General features: G+C 43.0%; 1 protein-coding gene across 2 annotated transcripts in view; it reads left to right on the top strand.

Annotated features, from left to right (window-relative positions):
- The window catches only part of STARD5 (StAR related lipid transfer domain containing 5), a 26,980-nt gene that overhangs the window by 3,607 nt on the left and 7,797 nt on the right, over positions 1-15,576 (top strand). Inside the window, exon 3 of one of the 2 annotated variants that reach the window (XM_015405397.1) lies at positions 4,628-4,748. In XM_015405397.1, coding sequence (XP_015260883.1) covers positions 4,628-4,748 — 121 coding nt within the window. Of the gene's footprint in view, positions 1-4,627; positions 4,761-15,576 lie in introns of both variants that reach the window. The other variant, XM_015405396.1, reaches the window with a different exon arrangement.

Raw genomic sequence — 15,576 nt, 5'->3', positions numbered from 1 at the left:
GTGATAAATATACTGCGGGAGCAACTATATATTTTGTTTCCTTTGGGGCCAAAAAAGTCGACCCATTAGTAATATCACTTTGCCTTTCGGTGTCATATATTCTTTGTTTAACAATAGCCCTAGCTTGTTCTAGTGGCATTATCTGTAGCGACTCAGAAGAGAAGCCAAGCAGATATATCTTATGGTGTACAGCACTAAGCCAATTAGAGCAACAGCTGTCTGTAAGAATTAGAGCAGTGATATCAGATGGTCTGTGGCATAACCTTAGCCAAGCATTTATGGAGGCCAAAGTTATCTTGGCCTCCAATCTGATCAGCCCAGTTTCTCCATTTTTGTGGCATTTACAGGGGTTTTTTTTGCATCCCCCTAAGGGGAATTTTTTATTGTTTCCCCCCCCCCAAAAAAACTACAAACTACAACTGAAAATATAGGAAGGGAAACTACATCTAAGGAGAAAGAAAAGAAACCCACTAATAACTAAAACCCCAAGAGTGGGAGATCAATACATCAGCTTATCTCAATATTAACCTAAAATGCTAGTAATACATTGAACATAGTCGGTTATGCTAAGTTATTTATCTTTTAACCATCCATTTATCTGTTAAATGAAACCCTCAGAGCATCCCAAAGTTATTTCTAAATTTTCAGGTACAATTCAGAGTCCTTCAGCCTTTATTTTCTCATATCTTTTCTTATCCTCCATTTATATGGACTTTTGGGGGCTGCCACCCCCTTTTCAGAGAGAGTCCTCGTCAGAAGACACCAAGCCTAACTCGCCATCCAATTTGCTTTCTTCTTTTTCCTTCTTGTCCTCTGCTGGTTCCCTCAGCTGCGTTCTCAGAAACTCATGTGCTTTAGGAACAGAGTCAATCTTTTCTTTTTTATTGTGGAGCTTGAAAATAATGATTTATGGGATTAACCATCTATAACTGATGCCATTTGTTTGTAAAAAAAGGATTAAGTCTTTATATTTCTTTCTTTTCTGTCTTATTTCAAATGGAATGTCTTTTAAAATCCTGATATTATTGTCCCCAATTTTCAAGGGTGTTCCCGTAGTTGCTTTCAAAATAGAATCTCTCACCTGTCTCTTCGAGAATCTGACTACTATTTCCCCAGGCAGATTATTTTTCTTGATGTATAAGGAATAGGACCTGTAGACCACATCCATCTTGCTGTATAGATATTCCGCTGTCAAATCTGTCAATGGGGCTATTGCATAACTCAGCAGTTGCTTCAGATTCTTTCCTTTAGATTTAGGGACCCTTTGGAACCGTAGGACAAAATTTGCTTTCTCCATTTGGAGCTGTAAAAGTTGTGACTCTTCCGTAGCTTGTTTCATTTCCAGCTTTTGCACCTTTTTCTTGACTTTTTTAGTATTGGCGTCCATTTCCTTCACCTTCTCTGCCATTTGCTCTGTTGCATTTAAAGATTTAATCAGTTGTAGCTGCTGTGAAGCCAAACTCTGACCAATTGTTGACAATTGTTGCTTAATGTTAGTCATCTCATCCAGCAGAGGGCGCAAGGAATCTGCCAACAGTTTAGAAAGCTCAGTGGTCTCTTCCGTTTGAGGACTGCCCACTAGTTTCACTTTCAACAGTTTGTCTTTATCTGGTTTCTTCCCCGCCATCTTTTTGGATTATTTACTTTTCTCAAAGTTGCTAAAGTCTCTGATATTCGCCCATACGTTTATCTGCGCTCTGGTAAGTCTCTTAAAACAAATTTAGATGCTTATTTTTCCACTCCCCCTTCTTTATTTCCGTGTTTTTGTTTATGCGTTTGGGAAAGGCCCCTCCCCCGCTCGCTTTTCGTCGCTCATTAAGGGGGGCAGCTTTCTTCATGCTAGCTTCAACTCGACTCACAGTTCGTTGCTGACCAGCCGGCCATGCTCAGCATCGTTTTTTCTCACCCGATCTCCGACGCTTGTCCCGGTCAGCAGCACTAATTCCATGCGGACACTCAGCGGCAGGACCTTCGGGACGGAGGAGCGCCTCAATTCTCCAGCATCGTGCCAGCGAAGAGGTCCTCAAAAGCCCCCTTGCTAGAAGCCTTTTACCAAGGCTCCGGGGGTGGTGGTTTGCGACCCGTTGCACCCCCTCCTACACGTTGGTGTGCAGATTGCATCCCCGGGACGTCCGGGAGATGCGTCTGCCTGCGTGTCGCCGTAAACTGGAAGTCATGGCATTTACAGTTCTAATCAGAGTTATACCTGTCTAAGGCCATAAGAAGTCAGTGTGCTTAGAATGGTTTAACAAATTGCACTCTTAGTTTCCTTCCACTTGAAATGTTTGTTTTGGCCAGTGTTTTCTTTCAGTGCTTGCAACCTCTTTGCAAGACAGCTAAGTTTGGAGATGTTGCCCAGAAGAGCTACCTTTGATTGGTGATTGGGTGGGGCTGTGGCTCAGTGGTAGAGCCTCTGCTTTGCATGCAGAAGGTCTGAGGTTCAGTCCCTGGCATCTTCAGTTTAAAAGGTTCAGGTAGCAAGTGATGTGAAAGACCTCAGGCTGAGACACTGAAGAGCCACTGCTAGTCAGATCTTGACAGATCAACATTCTGAATGAGACAGCTTTGTGCGTTTATTCCTAGAAAGCTGGGAAGACTCCATTTCTTATTAGCTGGGTGTGCCCGCTTTTCTTTAAAAAGGAATTTGGGGAAACCCCCACCCACCCACCCACACTGAATACTCATGGACCTCTAGAGATCCCCCAGTCACAGTTTAAGAAATGCTAAACTCTGTTATTCTGATCCCTTTGGAGGCTCAGAAGGATAAACATGTCAACAAGGTTTCGCACATCCAGAAGTAATTGCATGGAGAAACTCCTGAAAGCCATGAGCAAGCTGTCAGTTCAGCATAAATAGAAAGAAGTTCCAAATATGAAGGCAGAGGGAATAGCAGATGATCAAATATGAACCTTCTCTTCATGTTTACCCAGGTAGTTTTAGAGGAGGAGGAGATTGGATTTATACGCCGCCCTTCATTCGGAGTCTCAGAGCAGTTTACAAACTCCTTTCCCTCCCCACAACAGACGCCCTGTGAGGTAGGTGGGGCTGAGAGGGCAGAGGGAATAGCAGATGATCAAATATGCATATTGGAAGAAGTTCCAAATATGAAGGCAGAGGGAATAGCAGATGATCAAATATGAACCTTCTCTTCATATTCTCTTCTAAAACTACCCAGGTAGTTTTAGAGGAGGAGGAGGAGGAGATTGGATTTATACGCCGCCCTTCACTCGAAGTCTCAGAGCAGTTTACAAACTCCTTTCCCTTTCCCTCCCCACAACAGATGCCCTGTGAGGTAGGTGGGGCTGAGAGGGCCCAGAATATAGGCCATAATATTAATTTAGAAGAGTGGGAGCAGATTTGGCTGAAGAATATAATATTAACTAATGCTGTGTCATATAAAGAGAACATGTATAAGATGTTTTATAGATGGTATGTTACAGCAGATAGATTAACTAAACAAAATAGTAACTGCTCTGATAAATGCTGGAAATGTAAAAATAAGATTGGCTCTTTTTATCACATGTGGTGGCTATGTGATGTTACAAAGAGGTATTGGAGATGGATTCATGAGATAATGGAAAAAATAACAAGAACTAATATCCCGTTTACTCCAGAGATACTGTTATTGAATATATTTCTGAAAGACTTTGATAAAGCAGATAGGTATTTGATAGTTTATATGTCGACAAGGATAGTATATGCCAAATATTGGAAAATAATGGAAATACCAACGAAACAAGAATATGTGAATAAACTATTTGAAACGGTGGAAAATGACAACCTGACACTTGAGATGAGAGCCGGCACAGAATGGACTTTTCAAAAAACTTGGAAGAGATTCTATGATTGGTATAATGTAAACGCAACTGATAGACAAATGTAGTAATTTGAGAATGCAGAAAAGATAAGCTTAGTAAAATAGATAATGAATTTAGAAATTTAATAAGCAGAAGAAGTGATAAAAGTCTCTTGTTATGTTATATGTTGTTGGGGGTAGTTTGGTGTTTGTATGTAGTATATAATGAAAATGATAATAATAAAAGTGTAACCTCAGGTACTTAAAAAAAAAAGAACTGCCCTTTCAAGGACAGCTGTGCCAGAACTACGGCTTGCCCAAGGTCATCCAGCAGCTGCAAGTGGAGGAGTGAGGAATCAAACCCGGTTCTCCCAGATTAGAGTCCGCGCACTTAACCACTACACCAAACTGGCTGAGTGAGGTCTTCATCCTTGGTTTGCTGCTCTCCTAATCCTAAGCATCTTCACACAGAGTGAGCGCTGATCTCCCCAAGGTGTCAGACTGAAGGGATGGAATTCTGAACTGCCTGTGGGTTGCCACTTGTTTGAATACAGTTCTGGGTAGAAAAGTCTCCCTGCAAGTTCACGTCTGGCACATGCAAGCCTTTTTCTAAAATGTGGTAATTAACTACTTGCAGTGGTTGGTTTGTTTTATTAAGAGTATGGAGAATTAGCCAAAAGTGAGCAGTCTTAAGAGCTGCTGTTGAGCATTCTGCCATTTTCTACACCAAAGGAAGCCTCTGTAGGGGAAACTGGAGATGCCATATTGAAAACCCAGTTTGGGTTTCATTTGTCTCTTTTCTTCTTTCCTTCCTCCTCCCCTCTGGGATAGATACAAAGCAGAAGGGATTCTGCCTGCGAAACCAGAGGCTGTGTTTAAATGCATCAAACCAGAGGCTGGAGGCCTTAGAGAAAAATGGGATAAAAACGTGAAGGAATTGTTGATCATTGAGGTAATTGATGAAGTAAGTACCATACAGTACCTTTCTGCATGTAAGTACCCTTTGGCCTCCATTTACCCCTTGAAATCCCATTCTATCCTTGTGAATCATGCACCTCATTTATGCTGTCAGGTTCACTGGGGACCTATGGCAACCCTGCAAAAGATGAACGGGTGGCTTGCCATTGCCTGGCTCTGCATAGCAACCCTGGTCTTCTTTGGTGGTCTCCCATCCAAATACTAACCAGGGCGGACCCTGCTTAGCGTCTGAGATCTGGCAAGATCAGGCTAGCCTACAATAAATTTAATATTGGTGACACTGATTTAATTCCCTGAGGTTTACCATGCAACTGGGTTCACAAACAGGTTATAGATTAATTGTGGATCAAAAAAATCCACATAGCTATTCAGCTGGAGTTTGTAGACCCATATCTGCTTAAAGGAAGATGATCCCTGCAGGATCGGACCCCAAAAAACCAACTAGTTTACCATCCCGTTTCCTGCTGTGCTCAGCAAAGTGTCCTGGGAACCTTCATTACATCTATTGCTGTTGGCCCCAGGATTTAGTGTTCAGAGGTCTACTGTCTCTGAACCTGGAGGCTCTACTTTGTTAATGCGGTAGAGCTACCCTCCATGAAATTTGCAAAATCCTCTTTTAAACTCATCCCTGTTATTGCTATTTTCTGTGGTAGAGAACTCCATAAAGGTGTTTTGGGAGAGTAAATTATTTCAGCCACCCTGAGTCTAGTGCCAGTCTGATTGCTGTGCTTCTGCCCAGTGGCAGGAACATAAGAAGAGCCCTACTAGATCAGACCAGTGGTCCATCTAGTCTGATGTCCTGTCTCACAGAGTGGCCGACCTAAAGGCCAAGGCTTTCTCCTGATGCTGTGTCCAACCTCTGGTATTCATAAGTTCACTGCCTCTGTATATGGAAACTCCCTTCAGTCCGCATGGCTCGTAGCCATTGCTGGACCTCTCCTCCATTAATCTGTCTAAACCCCCTTCTAAAACCTTGTGGCCATCACCACCCACCCCAGCACAGCTTTGTATATCACAGGGCCATGATACAAGAATACCAGTGAGGGTATAATATCTCCACTCCATAAACCTCTAAATGGGACTCGCTTTGGTGATGGTCTGGAAGGTGCAACTGGTTCCACATGCCAGGATGCCTTCCAACTGGGAAGGGGCCAATACAGCTTTGGTGAACTAATTCCAGTGGTTACCAGTTTGTTTCTGGAGTCATAGAATCATAGAGTTGGAAGGGGCCATACAGACCTTCTCGTCCAACCCCCTGCCCAATCCAGGACCAGCCTAAAGCATCTCTGACAAATATTCGTCTATCCTCTTCTTGAAAGCTGTCAGTGAAGGGGAGCTAACCACCTCCCTAGGCAGCTGATTCCACCTTTCAACCACTCTGACCGTGAAAAAGTTTTTCCTAATATCCAGCCAATACCTTTCTGCATGTAATTTAAACCCGTTGCTTCGGGTCCTATCCTCTGCTGCCAACTGGAACAGCCCCTTGCCCTCCTCCAAATGACAGCCTTTCAAATATTCAAAGAGAGCAATTATGTCCCCCCTCAGTCTTCTCTTCTCCAAACTAAACATTCTCAAGGCCCTCAGCCTTTCCTCGTAGGTCTCAGTCTCCAGACCCCTGATCATCCTTGTTGCTCTCTTCTGCACCCTCTCGATTTTGCCCACATCCTTTTTGAAGTGAGGCCTCCAGAACTGCACACAGTACTCCAGGTGCAGCCTGACCAAGGCAGTATACATTACATGACTCCCATTAAGCATCTGAGTTTGTTGAAGTCGGCCCTACTAAAATCTAACCTACGAGTCTGGCTACGAACTTCCTTGACCCCCCCCCCCAGCAACTGGAATTCAAGGAGGACATGGTCACTTCCCCCTAAGGTCCCCACCACCTTCACCCCATCTACCAATTCTTCCCTGTTGGTTAATATTAAGTCCAATATGGCTGAGCCCTTTGTAGCTTCCTCCACCGTTTGAAAAAGGAAGTTGTCAACCAGACAGGTCAGGAACTTTAACTTCACATGCATTCAGTAGATCATTTACTCACAATCAAGCTGATAGCTGGATAGAGAAGTTACATCTTTGTGATCTAGGTCAATTCTATGGCCGTGGTGAGAAAGAGATGAGTTTCCCCTTCTCCTTCGTGGTAAGGATAGACAAAAAAGCAGGAAAAGAGCAATAAAATGCCTATCTTTGCGCCTCTGAGCTCAGGAAACTACCCTAATGAGCCAGTCAGAGGGAAGCTGCTGGGACCCCTAACTGAGAACTACAATTCCCAGGTGCAACTACTCTTAAAGATACACAGTAGTTTTACCAAACTACTACTGCCTATAGTTAACGCTTACTGGGGGCAGCACACTCCCTGCCTGGAATCCTACAGGTTCCACTACCCACATGCATTGCTAATGAAGCCTGATAACTACAACTATGCATAATTGGCATGCTACACTGCTAACTATGTTCTAGACAGAAGATTAAGGCATGCAAAACTTGAGTCTTCAGTCTTCAAGTTCTTCTTTGGTGCAGAGCAGGACCACATCAGTGACTGGCCTTGTGAAAGTCTTGGTTGGCCAGGGGCGGTCCTGTGGGCTATCATGTGTGATGACACCGACTTCAATCTTGGTTTGTTTGTTTTTTTTGTACTTTATTGAACATTACCCATACAAACACAAATAACATAATACAAAACCAAACATGTAAAAAACAAACATATAGATAACACAGAAACCTGGATTCCCTGGCACCACTCTATTTAAATATATTTTTTTTGTACCCTCATCTCCATATCTTAAGCTATACATTTGTCTGTAGCCAGTTATAAAACTTAAACCAAGTATTCCTGAATACATCATCATCTTTCCCTCGGCGCTTCATGGTAAGATTATCCAATTCAGCCACTTCTGTTACTTTAATTATAAATTCCTCCCTAGATGGTATAATTTCCTGTTTCCAGTATTTTGCAAATAAGATCCTAGCTGCCGTTAGGAGGAGATGCATAAGTAAATATTCATCCGTCTTTTTTAAATTATCAGGCATATTATTTAACATAAATAACTCCGGTTCATATGGGATTCCCAACATAATCATCTGAACAATAATTTCATAAATTTCCTTCCAGTATCTCTGTGTTATTTTACATGACCACCAAACATGAAAATAGGTCCCTTTTTCTAATTTGCATTTCCAACATCTATCTGATAAATTGGGGTAGCATCTGGCTAACCTTTCTGGAGTAAAATGCCACCGGTTAAACATTTTAAAAAGGTTTTCTTTCATTGTCGTTGCCGTCATCCTTCTCATGTTTTGCCACATTTTTCCCCATTTGGCCAAATCAATATTATGCCCAAAGTTTCTAGCCCACGAGATCATTACTACTTTTACTTCTTCATCCTGCATTTTTTGGTCCAGAAGGATGTTATAAAATTTACGGATAAGTTTATCTCTTGGCCCCATGAATATCTTATCCAGTTCAACATACTCCATGTATATACTTGTCTGTTTATCTTTTTGGTATCTAGATGTAAGTTGGTTCCTCTCCCACCATGATAAGCTAATTCCTTCCAATTCAAGCTGGTCTTGGGTTTTTAAATTTCCATTTATATCTAAGCATTCTTTATATGTAATATATCTTGATGCCGACATCAGGCTCGGGATAGTAATTGCCTCCAGCAGGGCCATCCATGTCGGGATTTTTCCTATAGAATTGCTTTTTAATTTCCAACCAAATTTGTAACATAGCCTTCCTCAATAGGTGTTGATTAAAATGTGCAGGTGTAGTTTGTTTAGGGTTCCACATAAAAAAGTGCCATCCTGCTGCTAAGTCGTGCCCCTCAAGTTTTAAAATTTCCCGTCTCCTTTAGTTGCACCCAATCGCGTATCCACACCATTACAGCAGCCTGATAATATAAACGTCAATCGGGTAACGCTAGCCCTCCCCTTTCTATTTTTTCCTGGAGTAGTTTCAGCTTCACTCGTGGCTTCTTTTTTGCCATAAGAAGTCCCTTATCAATTTATCTAATTTATTTATAAAGGTCAAATTTCCCAGAATCGGAATATTTTTGAACATAAACAATACCCTAGGCAGGACGTTCATTTTTATAACTGCCACCTTTCCCGAAAGCGATAGTAATAACTTCCCCCAATTGTTCAGGTCTATTTTAATTTGCGCCAATAATTTGCCGTAGTTATCCTCAAATAGAGAACTCAATCTATTCGTCACATTAATACCTAAATATTTAATTTTGTTTGGTGCCTCAAATCCCGTCTTTTTCTGGAGATCCAAAACTTGCTGTTTGTCACAATTTTTTGTCATAATCTGAGATTTATTCACATTGACCCTGAAACCTGCCAAGCTACCAAACTCTTGTAATAATTTCATAAGTCTCTCTATTGATTCCAAAGGTTCTAATAATATTATTGCCAAATCGTCCGCGTAGGCTTGTGTTTTATATTCCTCTCCTTTAATTTTGATTCCCTTCACCCCCTCATCCTTTCTTATAGTATTTAACAGTACCTCCAGGGTGAATATAAAAAGTAGAGGGGATAGGGGACACCCTTGCCTTGTACCCTTACCAATATTTATTTCCGAAGTCATATCACCGTTTATCACGATTCTGGCCCTTTGTTTAGTATAGATGGCTTCTATAGTATTAACAAAAACTTCTCCGCAGCAGTGTGTTCGTAGATGTTCAATCATAAACTCCCAACTGATGTTGTCGAATGCTTTTTCGGCATCTAAGAATAGTATTGCTAATTGTTTATCTGGATGTACTTCTGCGTATTCCAGCACATTCAAAATTGTTCTGAGGTTATTCCGTCCCTGTCTATGCGGTAAAAAGCCTGCCTGATCTCTATGTATTAGTCCTACAAGTATTTTTCTCAGACGTGATGCTATAATAGTCGCAAAAATCTTGTAGTCCACATTCAACAGGGAAATGGGACGATAATTCCGGATTTCAGTCGGTTCTGTATTTTTCTTATGTATTACTTCAATCTTGTGTCAGCGAGCTGCCAATGTTTGGTTTTGTATTACTGTATTCGTTTGCCTGCTTTCGCTTTCAGCCGTAGGACTGTAGATGCGCATGACTGTTTAGACTGCCAAAACTTTTATATCTCCCAAGGCCACAGGTGGTTGCAAGTGCTTGTTAGTGTAATGAAGAGACTGATGGACAAACTGAAAGAGTTAATCAAACTTTGGAACAATACCTCAGGTGTTTCACAAACTATCAACAAGTTGACTGGCATGACTTATTGCCCCTCGCCGAGTATTGCTACAACAACACCTGCCACACGTTCACTGGGCTGTTACCATTCAAAGCACTTTATGGCTATGACAGCCCACCCTTGCCATTTTTGGAGGGGACGACAGATGTGGGTTCGGGGGATGCGGGCTCTTGGTGCGAGAACCTGCAGGAATAATGGCCTCTCTTGCAAAAGACATTGGACGCTGCCAAAGACTCTGGCTGACAGGAGAAGGGTGGAGGGTTGGGCTCTGCAGCCTGGTGATTTTGTGTACATTTCCACTAAGAACATTAAGATGTTGCGGCCCAGCAGGAAATTGGGGTGGAAATTCATTGGGCCTTTTAAGGTTCGCAAGGTGATAAATGATGTTGCTGTTGATGTTGAATTGCCAAAGAATTTGAGGTCTTTGCATTCTGTATTTCATTTCAGCCTACTGAAGAAAGATATGGGGTCATGCCAGTGGTGAGAGGCCAAACCCACGCCTCCCCCCATCTTGATCGAGGGGAATGAACATTACGAAATCTCTAAGATCTTGGATTCAAAAAGGAAATGTGGGAAACTGTTTTATTTGGTGGAATGGAAAGACTTTGGTCCCCAGCACCTCGAATGGGTGGAAGTAGGGGATATTCGGGCCCCTCACTTGCTCTGAAAATTCCACCGGGAGTTCCCGGAGAAACCGGGAGATCTCCCGGGATAATCGGAAGATATGCGTTTCGTGGTGTGGAGTTAATTTTCAAGGGGGCAGTATGTCAGCAAGCTGCCAATGTTTTGTTTTTCATTCTGTATATGTGTGTGCGCTTGCCTCTTTCACTGTAGAATCGTAGATGCACCTGTCTGTGTAGCTCGCCGAAACAATTATCTAGCTCAAGGCCACAGGTGGATGCAAGAGCTTGTTAGTGTCTAGAAGCTCTCACTAAACACCGTGAGAAGAAGATAACGTGAGAGGCTTGAGACCGTTAGTTCTCAGGCCCAAGGGCGTGCGGGGGAACCCCCGCAATTGGCCCGTAGTAGTTTGAATGTTTATTATATGCTTTGCCATTGCTTTTACCCCTCATTCTGAACAGTGATCCTGTTATGCACCTTCAGCTCTAATAAAGTTACCTTTTCTTCAAAAGCGTGCTTATTACGATGCGAGGAGGAGTCTGACAATTCTCTGCCTTGGAGAAACCCATCGTCTGGAGACTTGTCGCCAGTGCTTGAAGTTCTCCAATCAGACCCATAAAAACTTTGGGTGGCACTTTGGGAGTCCGCATTGGCTCCATTGTCGGGCATAAAGATGTCTGCTGAGACCTCATCAGACTCACAACCGATGGCGCGTCTGTCAACATCGGGTGATACTTCGACATCAGTCCCACTTCACCGTTCTAAATTGGCATCAGACATGGGACCGTCTTCGTCCAAACACTTGGCTACAAACGACGCTTCCTTCGCCTCAACGCCAGCTAAGAAGAAGAAGAGGGATAAACACGATACAGAGAAGTTTCTGAAGTCTTCTCTTAAAAAGACCACGCATAGGTCTCACAATCTGACTGGTGTCGGAATGTAGTTGGGCTCTGCATTACCCCCACCTAAGTGGGTGCAACCCAATGTCGATAACCTGTGATGCAACAACTACCTCCAATTGAGGTGCTGGACTCGCCCATTTGGCAGCTGAACCCCCCCGGTATCAGAGATCTCTTATGGACACTAGACCCATTTTGATCTCGCCCTCCGGAGTCAATGAGGTCATCCCACGCGAATCTTGGAGAGATTGTTCTCCGTCGGCATCATCATGGGCTATCGATCGATCTAGACTGGTCTCATGTTACCGTCGTCCTCGATTTAGATCCCCTCGGCATGGGGGAGCATTGATATAGATCAGAGGAATGTTCTGAATATGGTCGTTCCAGATTCAGACTCTCCTATTCGCCCAGGTGGGAGTTAAGACCGCACTCCCCGACCTGCTTTGAACCGCCTGTCCCGCCTCCATGGGACCATCAGCAGCACATGCCTTATTGGTTCAGCTCATATCCAGTCTCGACATCGATGCCATGGCTGACACCGAGGCCACAGTAGGACTGGGACGGTGGGTCACATCATTAACATTCTCCCCAACATAAATCCAAGCCTTCCGCATCTCTCTCTAAACCTCTGGAAGAACCTTGTCGCCCACCCTCTCCTTTCCATTCCACCCCTGCTTTACCATTGCAGACCACACTGATATTGGACACGACTACCTGAAGGGCTGATGTATCCTTGCTACTGACATAGGGGTTACTTTCCGGATCCTCTGACTCTGATTCCGATGCCAAGGACTCGGATGGGCCCAGTTACAGGGGGTCCTTCACACAAGCCTATGGTGTCTGACAACCTTCCGATCTCGCCTTCAGAAGATCTTTCTTCATTAGAGCCTCTGGCTCTAATCTTAGAGATTTCCTGAAGTACTGGTGTTGTGCTGGAAGACTGAAGAAGAGCGAATGTTGTCCCGATCTTCAAGAAGGGGAAAAAGTCGGACCCGGGAAATTACAGGCCTGTCAATTTGACATCAATACCTGGAAAAATTCTAGAGCAGATCATTAAACGCTATGTCTGTGAGCACCTTGAACAGAATGAGTTAATCGGTAGTAGCCAGCATGGGTTTATCAAGAATAAGTCATGCCAGACTAACCGTATCTCCTTTTTTGACAGAGTTACTAAAATGGTTGGCTCTGGCAATGCTGTGGATATAGTGTATTTAGATTTCAGTAAATCATTTGACAAAGTTTCTCATGATATCCCTGAGGATAATCTGGTTAAGTGTGGGCTGGGTGGTGCAACCATTGGATGGATTCATGGTTGGTTGAAAAATCATACCCAACGAGTGCTCGTAAATGGCTCTGTACGTGGAGGGAAGTCTCGAGTGCAGTGCTGCAGGGCTCAGTCCTGGGCTTGGTGTTCAATGTTTTTGTAAATGATTTGGAGGAAGACATGGTATGCTTATCAAATTTGCAGATGACACTAAGGTGGGTGGGATTGCTAATTTTGAAGAAGATAGAATCAGGATTCAAAATTATCTAGATAGGCTGGAAAAGTGGGCTGAGACAAATAAAATGAATTTCAATAGAGATATTTGCAAAGTCCTAACTTAGGTCCAAAAACCTAAGGCACAGATATAGAATGGGAGGGACTTGACTTGAGCAGCACATGTGAAAGGGATCTAGGTGTTCTGGTTGATCACAAGCTAAACATGAGCCTCCAGTGCGATGTGACTGCGAAGAAAGCTAATGCAATCTTAGGATGCATTAACAGAAACATCATGATCACAGAAGGTGGTAGTTCCGCTCTATTCTGCTATGGTCAGGCCTCACCTGGAGTACTGTGTCCAGTTTTGGGCACCACATTTTAGGAAGAATGTCGACAAGCTTGAGTGTGTCCAGCAGAGGGCAACCAGGATGGTGAGAGGGTTGGAATCCAAGTCTTATGAGGAAAGGCTGAAAGAGTTGGGTATGTTTAGCCTGGGAAAGAGAAGGTTTAGAGGGGACATGATTGCAGTCTTCAAATATTTGAAGGGCTGTCATGTAGAAGATGGAGCGGATGCTCCGGATTGCAAGACTAGATCTAATGGGTGGAAATTACAAGAGAGTCGATACCAGCTAAATATCAAGAGAAACTTCCTAACTGTAAGAGTGGTTGAGCAGTGGAACAGACTGCCTCAGGAAGTGGTGGATGCTCCTTTGCTGGATGTTTTCAAGCAGAGGCTGGACGGCCATCTTTTGGGTATGTTGTAGGGCTATCTTTCGCCTATGCTCCTGCAGAGTGACCTGCAAGGTCCTTTCCAACTCTAACAATTTATGATTCTATGAACCCAAAGGGCTCCTGGCGGCACCACTATCTCAGCCAACGATTCACCTCAAGTATGGTCTGTTCTCTTTGCACTCTTCTTCCTTTGACTGGAAGGATAGAAGAGAATACCACCTGTGCCCCCAATGCCTTAAACTGCCTTCCAAGAGCTTCATAGTCCTCTTTAATTTTCATGATGGTATTCGCGGCCGTGTCATTTGTCCCTACATGGACCAGCACAAACGGTACTGATCAGTAGGTCATATCAGTTTTGGCAGTCAGTCTGTAATATCCTGAGTTTTGGCCCCAGGTAAGCAACACCTCTTGGGGTAGGGGATCCAGCCTGGACACATTACGTTCCATGCCCCTGAGCAGAGAGTCCCTGACCACCACCACTTTCCGTTTCCTTCCACCTCCGTGCGGCACTCCCTTTTCCAAGTCTTTGTGGCTCTCCTTCCACTCTCATCTCCATCACCCTGTGAAGCACCTCAAAACGATTCTTGAGCTCCAGTGGACCAGAGTGTCGTCTTAGTTGGTGTCTTCGGGTTTGTACTGTAGAACTAAGAGGAGGCTCAGAAGGGAGATTGACTCTTCCTACTTCTCCTTGACTTACTTCTTCATGTTCTACAGTTCCCAGGCTTTTATCAATGAAATCCTCCCCTTCCTTGATTTCCTGAAGGGTGGTGATCCTCTCCTGCAGGCTCTGAATGTTCTCCTCCAAAAGCCTGACCAGCTTACACTTCTGACAAGTGAAGTCCGTTGTCTCTTCCGGGAGGAAAACAAACATGGCACACTCCATGCAGGTGACTGGAAAGGGGCCTTCAGTCGACATCATTGCCATCCAAGTATATTCCAAGAGTACACTGAGCAGAGTTTTGTGGCCCTCAGGCAGATCCTCAACACAGTAGGGGGCAGGGCAACTCACTCAGTCCCCAGCAACCCCCAAAACACAATTAGCCCCGAACAGAACTTAAACAGAACCACTCTCTAGCAAGCTCCAAAGAACCCACTCACCCTCAGCTTTTCACACAACATGGAAGGCCCATCTGCTTGCTGGGATGTAAAAGGCAAGCTGGTCCTGTTGACTTCTTTGTTGTTTGTATATAGTTTTTAATGGATTTACTGACTTTACTAGCATGTTAATTTATTATTTAATTATATTTTAATTATATTTGATTTCTTGTTGCTTTTGTTTTGCGCTTTTGTAAGCCACATTGCATGTCAGGAGTAGGCTGAATACATGTGGAGGCTGCAAAATGCTTTAAGCTGTTTTTGTGCTTTGACTGAGAATTTTAATGGTTTGTGAATTTTTTTTTTGACTTGCCCAAATTGGGCAAAGTTTATTATTATTTTTGAACAATTTACATAAAAAAGAGCCATACATTTTAAAATAGCAAGCCGAATATCTCGCTCACATCATCATATTTGCATACAGCTTCCCATTTCCCCCCCTTGTTTTATTTTGTATTCAATAACATATGCTATTAAACCAAGTATCTATTCCCTTTGCAAAACCAATTCATCAATATTCTATCTGCTATATTTCATTTTATCAGTACTATACTATTATTATTCTATTTTATGTCAATATAAAAACAACAGAAAAGAAAGAGTCATAACTTATCAGTTTAACTATGCTAAAGAAAGTATATATTTCTTCTAAATTAACAATCTATTCCCTTTAAATATTCTTTCACATTTTTAACACTGTTAGTTTTCAAAACCCCATTAACTAGCAAGCCTAAATTAATAATGTATTATTTTCCTTCAAA

The sequence above is a fragment of the Gekko japonicus genome, unplaced genomic scaffold, assembly GCF_001447785.1.
Source record: "Gekko japonicus isolate JY-2015 unplaced genomic scaffold, Gekko_japonicus_V1.1 scaffold1339, whole genome shotgun sequence".
Lineage (NCBI taxonomy): Eukaryota > Metazoa > Chordata > Lepidosauria > Squamata > Gekkonidae > Gekko > Gekko japonicus.
The sequence above is the reverse complement of the archived record's forward strand: the minus strand, read 5'-3'. Positions and strand labels throughout refer to the sequence as shown.